Source organism: Falco punctatus (assembly GCF_963210335.1).
Source record: "Falco punctatus genome assembly, chromosome: 1".
Classification (NCBI taxonomy): Eukaryota; Metazoa; Chordata; class Aves; order Falconiformes; family Falconidae; genus Falco; species Falco punctatus.
This window is the reverse complement of record NC_137580.1, coordinates 108,470,662-108,490,367: the sequence shown is the minus strand read 5'-3', so window position 1 is coordinate 108,490,367 and position 19,706 is coordinate 108,470,662. Positions and strand designations below refer to the sequence as shown.

General features: G+C 39.6%; 1 protein-coding gene across 6 annotated transcripts in view; it reads right to left on the bottom strand.

Moving 5' to 3' along the window:
• Positions 1 to 19,706, bottom strand: part of SPECC1 (sperm antigen with calponin homology and coiled-coil domains 1) — a 100,484-nt gene that overhangs the window by 9,022 nt on the left and 71,756 nt on the right. For all 6 annotated transcript variants that reach the window (XM_080382689.1, XM_080382688.1, XM_080382690.1 and 3 more), the window contains 3 exons: positions 18,925 to 19,006; positions 15,736 to 15,886; positions 14,694 to 14,796 (listed from right to left, as the gene is read on the bottom strand). In XM_080382689.1, the coding sequence (XP_080238815.1) occupies positions 14,694 to 14,796; positions 15,736 to 15,886; positions 18,925 to 19,006 (336 nt within the window). The remainder of the gene's footprint in view (positions 1 to 14,693; positions 14,797 to 15,735; positions 15,887 to 18,924; positions 19,007 to 19,706) is intronic.

Here is a 19,706-nt window from a genome sequence, read left to right as displayed (position 1 = left end):
CAGCTTGAACCTTGTTCAGTCAGACAGGATTTCAGATTAGTAATAAATGTCCATAACCAATCATGACTCAAATTGAAGCAGTACAGAATATTTCAAGTTAAAATACTCTGGCTGTAATAAATCTACAAATCTAATGGGCACAGAAAGCAGGCCATCAGCAGCAGACATTACCACACTGCACCACACTGTATTTTGCTCTATTAACATCTGTCAATGGAGATAAAAGAAAATTGACATAGTGGCTGAATACCATAAGGAAAAAAAAATTTTAGTCTGAAAGTTGTCTTGGCTTTGCCTAATCCATGAAGTTGCACCACGGAAGTCCAGCTTTGTTGGAATTGGAATTGGCTGAACCAACGGAATTGGCTGAACCTGGATTACTCTGCTTTCTTGACATTTCAGACAAACAAGTTAGTTACTATTTATCAATCTGCAGTTAGTGGGAAAACACTGACTGCCAAATTACAGAAGTGTTTTTACTGAGGCCAATATATTTTATCAGCAAATAGCCTACCATCAAATGCCAACATTCCCATTTTATGTTGCATGATAAAAACAGAAAATGGAGGTTGTCCCCCCCACCTTGCTTTGCCAAAGGCCATGGAAACAGGAACAAACAAAGCCTTAGTTAAGCAACAGGACCAGACAAAAAGGCAAATCATGTTTGTGTGGGAACATTATATCCTATCCTCATTTTCATGATGCTATTAGGAGACATACATGAGACACATAACTGTTCCTTTCTACAGTATTTCACCAGCCCAGCATTAGTTTGATAATTTTACTCATCTTTGTAATTTTAACTGTACCTAAAACTCTTCTCCTCCCATCTAATAATATCTGTGGATAAGAAGTACTAATGTCTAGAATAAAATCAGAACTAGGTCTAAAAAGCCTCATATCTCCAACAGCATTGTCCAGCCTGGCATCTGCAGTAATTCTTGGATCCAAGTCTTATAAACAAGCAGAAGTTCAGGGATGGGGTTCTGCTGACAATATTTAAAACACAAATGAAATCCACCGCAAAGTAGTATGTCATGATAAACAGAGAAAACAAACTAAAATCTGAGTTTTTGTCCTAAAATGCAAACCCAAAATGAATATTCCAAGGTTCAGCTCAATTGTTCAGTTAATTGTACAACAAACACTTAGACATACTCAAACAACTTAGCTGCCATTTTTACATCCAACAAGCATCAGTGAATTGTGGGTTTTTTCCCCACTACACAAATGCATTTCCATTCCATACACAGTATAAACCCCTCCCTAGCATTTTATTTTGGATTCTATGTTAACTACTTTTCAATTTGGGTATAAGGACACAGTAAATGAAAAGTGATCTGTGTTTCACTACACTGCAGCTTTACTTGTAATACCTCCCCACTACACTACACCAAGAGAAAATAAGTCAAAATAGAGGCACTGATTACTTGGAAGATCTCTGGCCCCGCAGAAGAGAGAGAGAAAGAAAAAAAAAAAGGGGGAAAACAATTTAGGGAATGAACACCTTGGAAACTATTCACTTCTCTTGATTATTTTGGCAGTGGAACCTGTCTCAGTCTTTCTGCCACACCTCTCTACTCCTCAACACGTAGCCTATGAATATGTGGGAACTATTTGTGTATGTGCTGGTTGTTAATGTACACTCTCAAACTGCAGGATGGAGAGCTTGATGATTTCTCTGTCTCCCAGTGTGCTTACAGCAGAATCCTCACCTCAAGCTCTGAAAAACTAAGACCTAGAAGTTAATCTATATAGGATGGCACTCTTTAGGAGGAAGATGCACCATCAGAGTATATGCAGAATGGATGTAGGGAGAAATATCAAAACGGAATAGGGAACTGTTGATCAAACTGAGTTGCAGTGCTTATTAGGCAGGGTGAAAAATTTGCTATCTCATGGTCACAGTCCATCTCCTGGTCACCAGTACCCCAGTGCCTATCTTTAGCACGCTATCAGTGGATCCACACTGCACCAGAGGTTCACCCCTGGCCCACGGGTGAAGGGGGGCCACGTAGCTTAGGCCCGCGGCACTGAAGGTTACCAGCTTCCTTTGGAGCAGACATAGCACATCCGCATTATGCAGCACTTAACCTGGATCTTCCATGGTACTGCTAAGGAAATAACTGGGGAGGTGGTGTGCTGTAGTTGAAAATCTTGGAAGAACATGAATGTCAGGCCAGAAGAGGGATGCTTTTACAGCATAACAACATAACCATCCTTATATAGCCTGTGTGGAGGGGCAAAAAGGAGCATGGAAAGAGGCGAGGGTGCAAAGTTTGCTGGGATAGTGGTATTGTGTAGAGAATAGAGGTGTCCAGACTAAACTATTTCCATTGTAGTTCCCAGGCTTCTTGTCAGTGAAAATAGTTCATTCACTTCAAATGAAAGCTCATGAGTGAATTACTATACATGCACTGGGAATATTAAGAGACTGGGATCTGGAAGCACACCAGGCAGTGCAGTTATCTGAAAGTACCAAAGTACCTAGTATGGTTTGCTTCTATGAATATTCAAGTATCTTGACATTAAGCAAAGAAAAAAAAATAATCCAGGCAATGTTATTTAGAGAGCAAATGTATTATCTATGATATTAGGGGCAGGCCAAGTCTAAAAGACACTGAACACCTGCAAGTCATTAACATTAGCCCCCACCCCAGGAACAGGACCTTTGCTTGCAGATAACAAAGCGCTATAAGAGCCACGGTAAAGACACACGGGGAAGTCTGTGTGATCTGTTCTCACTAAAAACAATGTCTTGTTTGTCTGAGGAACAAAACAACACCCCATTAGATTTCGCTAGATCTTTGACTCCAAGTCTTCAGCAAAAAGCAACAATGACATCATATACTCTTCATTACAGCCTGAGTATGTTAAAATACCGATACAAGATATTCCCACTATGCAGATGTTACTGTGCCCACAGCAAGGCTTCTGAGTCATAATTTTCTTTATAAGACCCAGAATTATAAATTATAGACGTGAATCAGCTTGAAGCTAGCCTGGAACTCTGTGGAAGAAAGCCTGCAATAAATATGACCTTAGCATCATTCTTCCCACCCTCCCCCCTCAGCATACAACACGAAGTCATTGGTGCAGAACATGCCGGAGAGGCTACCTATTGAGATTCAGCCCATACAGAGTATAAACTTAAATACTGAAGACAGAACTAGTTGAAATAAATATACTGAATAAACCAAACGGAATATCCCTGGTTTTAATAGCAGCTCTCCCTATACTGGCTCAGCTTTCTGCAATCTTTCCTGCTTATCACTGACCTGAGACCTGCATCCCCTCCACAGACCAAAAGTCTTTCAGGTCAGTGTTTTTACATGGTTATATTAAAATACAGATGTCTGAACAGGAACCTCCTTTTCATGAGCCATATCTCTGCAGATCTGAACTCTGACCTTTCTAATGTAAAATCTGATCAAGGTACCTTGAGATGCAACTTCCAAAGATTATCTGCACCTACCAGTCTTTTAAAATAGCTGCATGAAACTGCAAATTTAATTTAATTTATTACACCCTAATTGGTTAGGGACATGTTGGGGGTCTTCAGCCAAAGATGTTCCATCAAAGGAAGCCTATAAGCTTTCAGCTCTGGATAGGCAAATTCAAAATACTTCCTAGGAAGCAATACAAGTGAAGAAGAGCTCCTCTCAGCACGACCTAACCTTCTGAGCAAACAAAACACTGCAGTTCATCTAAAATGCTCCAGCAAATACATGAAACATCTGGGCAATCTACTGGAAATATGGGTGAATTAGAAGTGTGGTCAGGTCCAGTCAACACGGATGAAAGGCATGAATGCCTAAAATTAAAGGCTGCTTGGATTCTTCTGTAATTACAGGGTGCAGCCAGATGACTTGGACAATTTCACACAGCTATTTTCAATGGGTAGCTGCAAGTCTAAAGTGATTTGTGTATCACATTTAGTCAATCCACTACCAGGAACTTGTCTGAATTCTCTTTCAAATCTTTTTCTCTTAAATGGAATACACAATGAAGTAATGCCTCCTGGTTAAAAAAAAAAAAATCATCCAGCATAATTTGTGGAACAGCAATACTTCGTATTGTATAGAGATTAAGTGGCTAGCCAAGATTGGGAAGAAAGCCAAATGACCTTCTATCCTCCAGGATGTATTAATATCCCTAGTTCAAATGGTTCAGGCAGCTGCAGCCTCCGCAAAAATTGTTTGAACTTTTATTTGAAACTTTGTATTTCCATCCCCATCATCCATATTTCTAATGCTTCTACCAGCCATGTCGGTAAGTCACGCATCTTATTACAATTCATACATGATTACATGTGTATGAAGCAACATAGCTCAGATAACACAAAATGGTATCTAAAAACGCTGTTCAATTATGTAATTACAGCACAGTGAAATGACGAACTGGTGCCAGTATTTAAAGGCTATCCCATTTAATAAATTCCTCTTTATAAAGGAACTCCATTTGTCATCACACTCCTAGATTCAGTTTACTCCTTGCTCCAATGCTGCCACAGGTGTTGCCTTGGGTTTACCATTTATCATTTGCTTCAGTAAACGTGAATTAATGAGCCTTCTTAGCATAGACAAGACATTAGAAAGAGAGCTATGACTGTATTTTTTTGCAAAAGCATCCAACATCAGTTAACTACAGTAGTCACATGGAGCAGGCACATTTAAAAAGAGGAAATTTAATAAGATTATTGTCATGCATCCTACACAAAGATTTTTCAGCTCCCAACAATTTAACTCTCAAAAGCTAGAGATCTGAGAAGATACCAAAAAGTCAGGCGTGTCCTATTTTATTCATTATCTTTGGCAGTTGAATCACACTGGCGAGAATAGGTAGCACAACGCTCTCTAAAGTTGTGCTCAAATCAAACTCCTCTAACAGTTGTTTCAGAGACATCAGAGTAAACAGTAAAGCCATTCTAAAATGATCTGTGCACTCTTCTAGCTCAGCTTTTTCTTCATGAGGTGTTGAGGTGTTCATGAGAAGGACCATGAGCTCTACAAGGCAGCTTAGTTTTGGTATTTTGATTACAAGAGATGTGGTGCTGCTATAGCTGAAGTTCTCACAAGAATAAAAAGTGATAGTACCACCACATGGGAGATATTTAAGGTAATACATGATAAAGTATTTGACCTCCCATTTCCTCTGCTTGCAAGGTGAAAAAAAGTTACTTCTGACACTGAAATCATGACTGTAACTATACATATGACTAACCTCCCCAATGAGTCAAACAGCATCCGTTCAGGCCCATCACATCTATTGCTCCCAGCACTGTGTGGACTGGCAAACACTTCAACAAACAAAAACGTTCACATTTTTTGGAGTTTATTTGCATTTTTACATCTAAAGACTGACTTTTTAAAATGAAAACAAATTATGGTGAACAAGGGTTGAGAGTAGTTGCTGGCACTGTGCATATAACACACGGTGAACGTATTTGAACTTTCCTAGCAAATATATGACTTGTTCTGAAAGCAAATTACCCCATGACAACATTCTCATTACTAAAAAAGTCACCTACTTCAAAGGTCTCACTAAAGGCTAGTAAAGTAACAGGGGGTGGCACGTTTTCCTTATTTGGGGTCTTAATTTCTCACTTTGCAAACATATTGAAATGCATGTATTGTGAGAGCTGGTATAAGCAGAAGCAATTTTATGAACATTTCTGGGCCATTCAGAGATGAGGTAATAGTGACAAAAGATGTATATCAAGTGTGACTGGCACCTCCATAATTTATACCACTGTCGCATTCAGTGAGTTGGCAAAACAAGTGTTAGTTATATATGGAGAGGCAGAGGTGGATTACATAGCAAGACCAGGAATTAAAAAGTTCTCCTTATTGTAATAACCCCATTAGATATTGATGAGTTCTTATTTTTGCTATGCATCTCTTTCCCGCTCTTCAGTATAAATCATACTTGTTATGCTCACCTGCTGAAAGTCAGCTCTCTGCTTGATACACAACTAATACTTCTTCCACCAGTTTGCCCACCAACCCGTATAAGTAACACCACTGCTGAATGCCACAGAGAAGAAAGACTGGGCGTTGTTCCCTCATTCCCAAGGCTGCAAGAGTGAAGACGCAGCAGCACAGCTCCAAGGACCACACAAATACTCTGGGGAGAGAGGGGGGAGAACTAGCTTCCCTCTCTGTCCAGGACAGTAGCACAGCTACTTCCTGCCCAGAGCCGTGGCACAGAATTCCTAATGACCACACTGACTGCTCCCACAGCTACTTCTCATTATCTTTATTGAGAGTTCAGAGATTAGCCATGTCCTGGAATTCCTGGGCAGAGGGTTAAGGGTGCAGGCTGCAGCAGACTCATGGTAAAGGATGGAAACAAGGTGAGGAAAGGTCTCAACAGCAAAGGATATTCATAGAATGGGTGGCAGGGCTCAGCTCTCTCCCAGTTAAATTCACAGTTTGGAGCTGTTCCAGCGGGTGACCAATCAATTCAGTGTTTTCACTGATTGTCATTGCATCCAGGCAACACAAGGAAAGCGTCTTGGACTTTGGGATGGATAGAATGTAAATGCTATTTTTAAAATTACCCAGCAGGATAGAAAGTTACGCATGAGAGAGCTGCATGGGCGTTTATTTTACCCTCCAATCAAGAGACTTGTATTTGTTTACAGGATAAAGCCCCTTATGTGAAAAAAAGGTAGAGCTTGGCTCAAGTTATTTGGCTACACTGGAGAAGCACGTTTATGCATTGGCATCACTGTGAAGGGGGCTTGCACATTGATAATCAACCTGATTATTCCCAACATGCCATGATCTGGCTGCTGCATTTACTTTCCAGACCCAACCCTGGGTCCAGCTGGGACATTCAGAGAAACTGCATACACACATTCAGCTAGAAGTGTTTTTACTTAGAAAAAGAAAACATTTATTCAGGAAAAATAAAATAAAATAATGGCAATATCCTGAAATTTTAAGCCCGTATCTTCATTAATTAAAACCTCTTAAAATTGCCCTTTTTATCACAGCATCCTTCCAAATATTACTGAAACTCACCATCATCCAATGATACGATATGAAGGTCTATATTTTAACAGCTAGAGAAACCAAGGCAATGGTATCATGCAAGACTGCCAAGGTCACAATGATGATCCAAAGCAGATTTGGGAGCAAAATTCCTGACCAACTTATTGTCATTTTTTATTTAAACACAGGATAATCCCTCCTATCTCAATAGCTATTACCAAGTCCCCCTTCAATTTTGCATAGATAGAAAAAGTCTTTCTGAAGTCAACAACCTCCTCTTTAGCAAAAACCAGAGAAACACAAAGAGAGCCAGAAGTTTCACCCATTTCTCAGAAACTCACAGAATATACTAATACTTCCTGGGAGAAAACCCATTGCACATATATCCTAATTCTAAATGTCAAAAAGCTACAGATACTGCCCATGCAGAACTCTTAGTAGGGTGTGCACCCTCTAATAACAGAAGAGATATGTTAGCCTGTGATATGTTAGAGTAAGTGTCACTGCTCGCCAGAGAACAACTTTGCTGTATCAACAGTGTTGGTAAATATTAAGACAGACAGCTTTTTGCTGCTTGCTCAGCAGACTCTGGCCATCAGCCTCTAATCTCAGGCACACAGGTTGGTGTGGGAGAAGGGTAATCTTCCTCCTCAGAAGAGAGAGACTCTGCCATGAATGCTGCTTAGAATGAATGGATGGATGCCATTTAAATCTGGAGAAGTTTTCTTCAGTGTTTTTTCTTCACCCACATCACACAAACTAGGAGTTATTTGTTTCACTGGTGATCTTCAGCACACAAGATCACAGTACTGTGGGAATCCAGCCTTTCCAGACTGCATATACATAGTGCATGACAGCAGATGGGATTTACCTCCTAGCATTGTTGCTTGGAAGACCTCACTTGGAAAGGTGGCCAGAAAAAAACTACATCCACTCCTCGGTGTTACTGCTGAATTAGGGAATGCCACTGCTTACCCAGTTCCCATGACTATTTAAATATTTAGATAGAAATCTGGTTAATGTTGAGATACCAGAGACTGATACAATTTTGAAACATATTGAAACAGTTTTATGCTAGTTGTTGACACAAACACAAAAAGTAAGGTAGAAAAGGGTAAGAGAATCACTCCCATACCCAAGTGCACATCTTGTGATTAAGAAACAACTGGGTTCTTTTCTGTATTTCTTTAGGACAGTGCACAGCTGTGCTGGGATTCTCAAGGCTTTAAAACTAAGCTCCATTACATTAGTGTCAAAGGAGGTGGCTGACTGATTGTTTTATGAGCCAAATCCCAGGAAGTCTATTCTGCCCAGGTTCAGAGGTTGAGAAGGTTGATCCTGGGTTTTGTCCCCCTTCAGCGCTCTGATTCTTTACTTGGCCTACCAGCCTGAGCGCCAGCCCTGCGGGACTGTGGCGGCGCTTGCAGTATAGCCTCTGCTCACTCCCTGTGGTCCAAGAGGGTGCGTAACTGAACTGTGAAGCAAAGTGCTGAGTCAAGACTTAAAAAAGACTGAGGCAGTCATTGCTTAAGTAGAAAGACAATGTCACCTACCCACCTAATGACGTAGAAAGAAATCACAGACTTCTTGTTTCTAAATATAATCCTTAGTTTTCCGAATGAGGAAATAAGGGTCAACCACAGACATGTTAATGTAAAACTGGCCACGAAGGAGCTTTTGGATCTCCTATAAAGCAGGTCCCCACAGTGTGCAGCCCCAGGAATACACTTGCTTGATGCATCAGCAGTCCAAAAATAGTCATCCTGGTTAGCTGTCCTAGCGGCAGGGTCCACCTCCCTAATGAGAATGCATTGGCCCCATGACTGCTTGACCAAAGGGAATATGTTATGTCCTCAACAGCCTATTTGCATCTGTACCCCTCTGGGCCACACTTAATCTGTGCCAGATCTCATCCAGCCAGCAAATGAGTAAAAAAAATTATGAGAAAAAACAGGGGATAATATCATGGAATAGGGCATGAGGACCAAGAGGATATTGAGGAAATACTGTCTAGTACAAAAAGAAAAAGAATGCAAATTTCTGTGAGAAAAAGAAAGCCCCAAATTCATAAAGAAAAAGCTAGTATTAGTCTGACTTTAAACTGAATACAAAAGGGTAAAAAGCTTTATATTATATCCACTGCCAAACCACTAGTCAACCAGTCTCCTGCTATAATTACTTGACAAACAGTAAATACTGCAACAGCCTTTATTCTTCTCCCTAAGCTTTTGCATCTTTGCTACATGAAGAACATAGTACTATGCAGAGACACCAACTTTTACATAGTTTGCTATACCAGTTTTATGCTTCTAGTAGTAAAAGCGTTCAGAATTACATTTAATGACTTTCAGGTTATGTTCATAAGCAATTTGTTTCCAATTTCTGTCTCTCAAGGTTGGAATAGCCACAATAACGGATATATTTCAGGGTAGGGTTTTTTTCCTTTTTTTTATTTCCTCCTTTTTTTTTTTAATATCTGAGAGGCACTATACAGGAAAGGCACTTTTATTAATATATACAGCAGAGACAAAAGTTGAAGTATTTAGACTCCTCTTAACGCCAACTTATATTTCTGGAAACTATGCAGTTCGCAGCCTCCATCAGAGCGCTAAAACTATCTGTGTTTTAAGAAAAGGAAGCTTCAAAAAAAATTCACAACTTTTGGGTAAATATTCAAAAGGTTGGGCACACAGATATTTGTATTTTTCTCATTTAAACTAAAGGATACAATGTCAGAGAGTATTGCCCTAAAAATAGTTCCTGCAAACTCCTAAACATACTTTCTAAAACTGCACAGTGTTCCTGGGACCTACTGCAAAGTCACATAACTCCGAATAAGGCATGGAAACAAATAAATCACTTTCATCTAGCTTTGCTCATAGTTACTAGCGTGCTTTATGAAGAATAATTGAAAGGAATTATTTTCTCCAGGAACTACCTGTACAACTGAAAGATACGCAAAGATTACTCAGGTTAATAGTTTCTCAACGCTGTTGAGATTTCTCCAGATGGTATGAAATCAGACCTCAGCCTGGTCCTGCAAATACCAGTAAGATCAATACCAATTTATCAGCCATCTCATATTGATGTCAGCACTAATAGGAAGCACTGCCTCTTCTCCTGAAGATGCTCACTGCCTTTATCCATAACCTGGTGTACTGACGCTTGTCATAGTCAGGGAGATGATACAATGCAATGGCTTGAAGGCACAGGTCAGGAACATACAAAACACAAAAATCTTTGGAGGTATAGCTGCCATTACCCTTTGTCAGTTCTGGAACACTCCTTACCTCCTCCTACGTAGCATTCATCTACTTAAGACAACTACACAGATAGTTTTACTATAAGAGATGCTGGTTCTTCAACAAGTAGATCCCAATGAGTCCTGTTAAACAAAATATAACTTTGGTAAAATGAAAATCCGTGACTGTGCACTGGAGAAAAGAGTTAGTCTCAGATTCTGTTTTGCTCTGTGACACAGGATGGATGTTGTAGTGGCTGGAAAAAACAGGAATAACAGTTCTTGTAAGCGAACCATGTTCATTAACATGGTAGCAATTCCCAGCCCTCTCTGGAGGGGGTGTGTGTGGCAGAAACAATAAGCCTCAGTTCTAATGATCATGGGTTAAGTGCCTCTTGATGTTCTGCTACTCACAATACATCTGTGGATAGTAATAGACTTAATCTAGAGAGGTTTGGCCCCTTGACAAATGGTCTCCACAGACAGCAAACAGAACCAGGGCACTTAAATAACACCACAGTCACTAATGATATGATTATGGAAGGTGATAATGCAACAAGAATTACTCTCAGCAGCTTCCAGGAGCTACAACTCATAGGAACAGTGTCTATTAGAAAAGAGGCACACAATTTCTACTTCACACTCTTGCCATGATGTATAATCTTTTTAAATAGATGAAAAAACCACAAGACAACAGAGAAAAAGCTATTTTAACATAAATAACTTACTCTCAGCAGGCTTTGTGGTTTAAAGGACTTGTAGTAATTGAGCTCCAGAGCCACAAAAGCAGTTCTCAAGTCTGGTCATCTCATCACCCTACGTATACACCATGATGTCAACAAATTCAGAGAGGCAGAAGGAAAAGTCTATGCATGTCTGGCAAAAGAGACCATGCGCCAATGCACAATTCTTACAGGGTACCATACATTAGATTAAGGGTGCGGTTTTTTTTTTTTAAGCTGGAGATTTTCCTCAAGGAAGTTTTGCACAAAGCCACTGAGCCCAAAGCCTTATTTCACTACAATTTTTTTTTTACTGCCGAGAATTTTTTTTCAGCATCTCCCCTGCACAGTTATCAAAAAATGATGGCCAAAATGCAGACAGAATTCACCTAGGTACTGAAATATGACAACTGAAATCATATGACCACAGTTTATGCAATCGCACTTTTATATCCTTTTCTCCTAGTCATTAAGCTGAACTTCCACTTTTATTTTCACTCTAGTGATTGTTTTCATGTTCTAAATAATTACTCTTTCTCCTCAGCATTCATACCTTTTGATATCAAATCACTGTTTAAACAGGGATCTTAGAAATGACATGGCAGATTAGAGAAGCATAGATGCTTTCATGTTTCCCTTCAGTTACTGTAAACTCATGCCATTTCTTTTTTTAGAAAACAAACAAAACCCTCCAGGCCACTACTAATTTGTGTTGCACTTCACTCAGCTCCTTCCAGTATTCCTCTCTTGTTTTATGAGATTGCCTCCTGGGGAACATGCTGAAGTTCAAAGCCAGGGAATGTTCCCACTGTAGTCAATGCAAGGACATATGCCAGGAGCAGGATGTAAATTTCTATCTATAGTATAAGCCTTGTATGGATTAAAGCATTTAAAAAGTGGAGCCTTGTGTGCTGGTGCCTAGGTCTTATCCCCAGATACCTTCTTAGGTCACTAATCCAGCTTTCCTCAGGGAATCTGGGACATGGGTAGTAGCTGCTACTGAGAGTATCAGTTATTCTGATTCATTTTGCTCATACTGTTTAATGAAATCTGGTATTTTCATAATTTAAACAGAAAGGAATCTCCCTCTTCCTCACCAGCTCAGATCAGGAACTGTTACTAGACATCACAGGCAGTACCTTTTGCCAATAAAAAAAAGGTAGGCTGCCAAGCAGCAGGTCTTTTATTCTCTCACTCCACTGTGCCACAGAGCTGAAAACAGTTTGTATCCAAAATTATTTGTGGTTCTGGGCTTCATGTTAGAAAGAACATGATTGATTATACTGGGATTTGCAGATGATGCCTCATAGACAGGGCTATTATCTATGGAAAAGTCGTCATGCACGTCATCGGGATTCTGCTTGATGGAGTTCACTACCTCATTCCCACCATTGTAGTGCCTAAGGCAGGAAGGAGGATGATGTTCTTTACTCCACTCCAGTTCTTTGTAGTCAAGAATGATAAAAATTCCCTGTGGAGCTTAATATCAACCTTACCATAAGAGTGTAAGGGTCTGGGAAAAGCAAGTTCAAGAAGAGTTAGTGAATGCATTGCAAAGAGTGCAAAGGGAATGAGAATCTGAGGAAGAATGTCCAAGAGATAATGCCTCTAAATGAAGCAGTGAAGAGAGGCAAGACTCTCACCACAAATCAATACCGTGTTTGTCCTTTGGTTCATCAATTTCTGCCCTGAGATCTTACACTCCAGGTAATAAGGTCCCCCACCACATCACAGTCTGGACTTGTTAAGACTCTCCTGGATTACACAGTGTTTGTCAGTGCTTTACCTGCTTATTCTCAAAAACTGCTGAAAACTCATTCTGCTGCTTTAGCAAGGGTAATGACAGAGGAGAACCACAAACAGAACAAGAGCCTCAGCAGAGCAGGAACCAAAACGACAAAGCTTTTTCTGTAACATCAACTGGACAGTCACGTAGCAACAACTTTCCAGCAGCCACAGATAAAGCAAAGACTCCACTGTCCTCTGAAGCAAGGATATACTTTCCTCCAGAGACTAATACTAAAAGGAAAAACAAACAGACCCGGATTGCCTTGCATACCTCCTGGGTGGCCTGCTGTCTGATACACAGTTAGCTTCACTACTTGGGTTCAGCATAGAAAAACAAAACTCCTATTTTATCGCAGAGGGAATACTTGTCACTCCTGGTGCCAGTCTGGTACCTACAGAATCAGGGCAGGCCTCTGCATTTGCAAAGCCACATAATAATTTCTAAAAGCAATACATTTAGTCCAGCTTGGGTGTAATCAGAGAAAGAAAACTACAGGCTGACTCTGAGAGCGCACTTCTAACAGTTTAGAACAGTTTAGAAACAGAGTTAGACTGTTTTAAGAGAAGTGGAGGAAGCTCATCATGTGCCATTTGAAACAAAAAAGGGCAACACTGTCATGAGAAAGCGTTACTCAAGAGATGGGTTTTCTGGCTTAAGAGAAGTTAAGACTTGGAAAAGGATTTCATGAATCATTTTCTGAGGACTGGTGGGAATGATCCCCCCCACTTTCAAATCCAAGACTAGGAGAATTTTATAGACAAGATGTAAAATAAATCATCACAGCACAGAGGTACAATTTCAGAGGACAGCACTGTAGCCTTTTAGGCAGTATCACAGAACTGGAGGCTAAATGCTAACGCTGGCTTTATTCTTTCTGAGGTGTGTTTAAAGTCAAGAGCTTTCTCTGGTACCTGTCCTGTGAAATTAGTGCAAGCCAGATAAATATGCCAGTGCTAAGAAATGATTCAAACTACTATATATCAGTTTACTGAAGGGGAAAGCTACTGTCTTTTCTTCCAAATCCCTGCACCCTGCAGCTAACGCTTCATAAAGAGCTGGTTGTGACGAAAAAAAATATTTTATTATTTACTTTAAAAGACGGTCCCTGCTTTTATTAAAGACTTGCTCCAGGGTGCATATCATGTGGTGATAACAGCTTTTGTCTTCTGCTCTAAGTAACAAACAATATTATTCTTAAGAAAGAAAAATCTCAACATTATATTAAACCAAGACTATCCTGCACAGCCAGCATATATAACAGGATGAACTATTGTCTATAATTGCCTTCTGCAGCTCAGTTACAAGCAGAACCAAAGGCCTAACTCAACTGCGTACAAACACTAGCCAGAGCTTCCTAAGTACAGCAATAGCCATACAAGGACTGGACAAATCATTATGACTGTTTGACAGTGAAAATCACTCTGCAAAGAAATCAGACATTCTCAAGCAGTCAAAACTTACTTTGTAAAAACCCATTAAACTACAGCAGATTAGAAAGAGTGGGGCCCCAAGCTGCAAACTTCATTTGGTCAAGGCCACACAAAGAAATATTACTTTGGTTTTACAGAAATGCCCAATGAAAAAGCTCTCACAATAGCACACTGCCCACAGAAGCCGACACAAAAAATATTAGAATGTAATTTCAAAAATTGATGCCAGATTGAAGCTACTGTGTATGTATACTGTTTCTAACCATCAGCAACCTTTGATGCAGTGAACATTTTGTGGTTTGTATACAAGTCACATATGACAATGTAATATTGGGGACTGCGTGTTAAAGAAATCTGAAGGAAGAGTATAGAAACACCCAGTAGAAGTAAACATACAAAAGGCAGCAGACTGAAATACACTTATTTCTTCGAAGTGACATTTCTTACTGCACACCTATAGGAAACTGATGAATTACTCTCCAGAGAAAAGTAAAAATGTACCATTTCCCTTACCTGGTAACCTTCAGTCTTCTTTTGGCACCATTTCAACAGAGCATTCCTCTTCGAACCACCATACTCCCGAGCCAGGGCTGCCAGTGGGTCCTTTCTCTCCACACTAATCCAGGGAAACATAAGAGAGAAGAAGATAAATATGCTTGAAGTCTCTCTTTGTTTACCAGTGTGTAAATAATATCTGTATGACAAAGCAGAACGGCAGCACAGAACCTAAATGTAAACCAAATTGTAACAGCTTTCAGAGCCTGTATTCTATATTTGCCTTTAGAGAAGGCAAATTCAGTTGGTATCACTGCCTACAAAAAGCTGAAAAAGCAGGAGCCTATGGATGCTCAATGGCATGTATTAACCCAGAACTTCTGCTACCATTTTCATCAGCTTTACTTACAAAATTTTCAAGTAACCTCTTTGCTTTACATATTGAAAACTAGGATTCAGGGTGTAGAATTGAACAAAACTAATCTAAAGAACCTGTAACAGCAAACTCACATTCAATTGAGCTGCTGCAGAACAAGTTCTTGAATAAAATGAAAAATCCGGAAGCTGTACTGCAGTCAAGGCCTCAAGGACAGTTAAAGGCCAAAAATCAAAACACACTCAATGTCTCCATCCCGCAGCTTCTACTGGTGGAAATAATGGTGGAAATATATGGTTTCTCAGAGGGAAATTATTTGTCCAGCTTTCCTTTAGAGCTCAAAGCTTTATTTTTTAACTCACCATAACATGCAAAGCTGCAGTAAGATAATGAGGCTTCACCACTCATACATATAATGGAATCCTTGTATACAACTTAGTGGCTCCTGAAAGCTTGCTATGCTCATTTTGTTCTGATTCTTCATCTTACAGATAACTGTGGTTATTCTAATCTGAATTTTGATATCTGGATCTGACACAGCCTGGTAATTCTGAACTGGACAGACTAGCCAGCAGAGTTTCCACTGCAGACAGGGGTCCACCAGATTAAAACATCCATCTTGGTGCCAGGTAATGCTGTCAATCTTTCCAGTGTGCTATTTTTCCCTGGAAACTGAGTTGATACCTGAGTTTGCTTTGGGGTTTCAAGCTGCTGGGGGTAGAGGTAAGCATTCTGCTGCTGAAGGCCATAGGGGGTTTGCTCAGAGATTCCAGGGAGGGGCTTTTACGGAGGTAATGGTCTGGTTTCAGCTCTTCATTTCTCCCCTTCAGAAGATCTGTGGGAATGAAAAAAAAAAAAAAAGCTGTCAGTTTGCAGTCTGAGGAATTTGATTAATCACTGTCCTGCCACCCAGCACACAATATGTAGCCTGTTATTTTGATTCTAAACAAATGTACTCATTTGTTCATTAAACACACATGGGGCTAGGAAACCTTGAGCAGATTAGAGGTGATCATAACAAGGAATGGCTTTGATGATTTCAACAGTACAGACTGCCTGGTTTCCTGTGATTGATACTCCTGCTGGGGGGTAGGGGCCTCAGGTGAATGAGGGGAAATACCAAAAACTACAGCCTTAAAGGTTCAAAAGCTGATCGCCAGATATCTTCACCAGATGACTGACCAGCCCTAGTACAATGATTTCTTTTCTGCCATCAGTAGACTTGTAACAAGGAAGTCTCTTGTCTCCTGAATACAGCCCAGCTCAAGGCAGCAGTAAAAGGCACTTATTATCACATGATGCTTGGCATCCTATCTGACAGGACTTTGGGAAGTCTCAATATATTCATAGCAGATGCATCTATATTTGTATTACACATATTACTTATGTAATCACATATTTTATGTTAGATATTTATATATGTGTATATATATAAAAATACAATTAACAAGATTAGTAGCCATAGAATCCAATGCTGATAGGTTTTTGAAGAGAAGTTAAAGAGATCACAGAAATCAAATTGTGTGCCTATTCATACCAATCACAAGGCAGAGCGATGCATAACACAGGTAACGTTGACTGCTTTGTTTCTGTAGACAAACTATCAACAAGCCAGGGTCTATGGCCAGCACATTATGCACATAATTGCCTCAAATTTAAATAGCCTCACCATTCAGACAGGCAATAAATGAATGATTCTTACGACCCCTTTAAACTTAAGAATACTCTGCTTAGAGAAACTAAATAAAATCTGAATATTATGAAAAGGAATGTAGGTTTCTCACTTTTAAACTGTAGTTTAAAAGGATAGAAAAAAAAGTGCATTGTAAAATTGCCATTAACATAATCATACTGGCTAATGGCATAGCCTAAATAGGAAGTGCTGTACCAACCATTCAGGATGGGTTTATGCATGGTACAGAAAAAGGAAAGAGAAGGAATGAGCCCAGATAGGTAATAAAGGCTATTGGAAGCATCTAGCTGGAAAGAAAAGAGGAGGAGATGAGGGCATATTAGGAGTCATTTGGAAAGAAAACCAGGATAATAATCATATGAAAAATATTCAGCATGATTAAGGAAAATCATATGCCATTAGCACTATTCAAAGAAATTTTGTGGGTACTGGCTTGAATTATATAAGAGTGCCTGAAGTGGTACAAGCTAACAGTATCCACTTTTGTACTTTGAATCTCACTTGTCTGAGTAATATACCTCCCTTGACTAATTTCTGGCTGCTAGAAACTCCAGGACAGAACCAGTAAACTTCTGATTCTAAACGGAAAGATCATAGCCAAAGATCAGCCCTTTCCACAAAGTAATCCATTCTCCTCTCCAACGATGTAACATTTGGGTCATATTAAGGACATCACAGAACCCTGCTGTGATACTGGTCAGATGGAATCAGCCAGAAGATTATTATTATGGAGACTACTTCACTCAGAGTTTCCTTGGGGATATTTTTTAATTCAGTGTTGTTTGCATAGGGCTTGGATCAACCGCCTTCTAGGATTATTTAGATTGGAACCAGAGCTATTACAACTTTACAGTGAGTAAGCCTCTGCTATGGCTTATTGGAAGTAAATTAAACTCAGGTACAAAGAGAAGATGTAAATACAGGAACTTGTTAGGTAAGCAACCATAAGTTTTTACCATACAACGGCTAATAAAATATCTGTTGATTTCAATAGATTTTCACAGAACAATCATCTATAGGTAATAACAGTAATTATCCGTGGCCTGCAGTGGGACATTTATTATTAAGGACTGGCATTATATTACACAGTTGACAGATTACTTCACTCTACAGTAAACTGGTAGAGATTAAAAAGGTTTTATGTTCTGTTTAGGATCGTTGTATACTCTCAAGCAAGTCATTTTCTGGAAACCAGCTGATACAAATAAGTAAACTCTGTCTGTTCCACTGATAACTTCTGCTTGCTTAGCATTTACCCCTGCAGGAGAAGCCAGGAGCATAGACACGATGTTATTTGTTTATGCTGCCATCAGAGATACTGTTCAGACCCAGTATCTATTCATCTTTGAACAATGGAAGGGGAAGCTTTGCAGATTATCTGAAGAGTCTAAAATTGAAGACAGGTTCTAATTTGTCTCCTGTACTAGCAAACTATTGCAGAAAGTCTACCAATGAAGAAGTTGTGACTGCTTTTTTTTTTTTTTTGTCCCTCCCTGCAGTTTCACTAAGGTTTCACTATAGGAATATAATATTTTATTTGACATTAAAAATTCAATAATCTGTTGTTACTAGCTTTGATTCCCATGCAACAACTACATTCAGGACTAGATAATCAAAATAAAGGGCCCTAGAGAAAATGGGAAACAAACACTGGTAGAAAAGAATATTAAATGACAAGAGAACAAAAGCAAAGTGTGAAATAAAAACAAATGCATCTCTTGAGATCTCTCAAAACAAACTACTTCAAGCCCAAATATGACTGCTCCTAAAACAGTCGCATCAGTATCAGAAATGTTTGATGTATTTCAAATGAAGCTCAACTTAAAAACAAATAAACCCTCAAAAGACAGTGCTTTGGACTTGTTCCAGATACATACATGCTGAACAAAATCCAATCCTCTCCAGTTCCACAGCATGGATTAGAGAGGTGCCACGGATACTTTGGAATAAAGAAGGCAAGTTTGTGCTGGCACACCATAATAAATTAGCTTTTTTATAGTTTTCTAAGGCTATGATCAAGATGGGAAAAATTAATAAGCTCTCTAAAACAAAGACGCAGAAGACACTTTTTCATGTTTCATTTGACCATACGAGAAGAGGAAAAATGGCCCAGGCAGAGGGTTAATGACAAGCTTTTGGTAGTGAAAAGAGGCAACATCTGAATGTTTACAGTAACTTACCTGCAAGTGGAAGGTCTGAAAGATCTGTATGTCTGGCGACGCCCTTGCTGGCTGGCTTGGCATTATTATAAACAGAATGTCTCTGTGAAACAAACAAATGTACAAAAGATAATTAAAACAACACTAGCCATCAGGCTTAAATAGGCAAGCAGAAAGAAGAGATGTTCCTGCTGTCTCAAGTTCACAAAGCAGGTGGATGGATACAGAAACCTTTCAATAAGGTATCAGCTGTACCTAGAGCTGGACAGATGGTTGTGAAAAATAAAAGGACAAAAGAGACAATATTTTTAGCTGGTAATATACTGGTTCCTGAACTCCTTCACATTTCTATTTGCACCATTTTTTTCTCCTGCCAAACATAATCTAGAGTCACAAACCCAAAGAAAGAATGCCTCTTCCTAACCCTGCCTCTGTCCCCAGCACCCCAAATCATAAGTCAGAAGGATTCTTGTCTCTGCAGCTCCAGCACCAGTTTTCAGCATTACTACCCCCTCAGCCATGCACTAATAGAAGGTTCCCAGACCTCTATTTAATCCCATTCTTTAAACTTCCTTTGCTGATTCTTTCAAAGAAACGTGTGTGAGCACACTTCCTAAATGGTCTTTCAAAGTCATTTGATTCTTCAGAGCTAAACACCCTAGCCTCACAACTGTTTCTTACCCAGATTCAGAGGGGAATATCCTGTCTTAATTTCAGTGACCACCCAGACAAAAAACATACAATGGCTTCTCTATCCTAGAAATGTTAGCAGTCTGATGGTATGCCACCTTCAGTGCATGTGG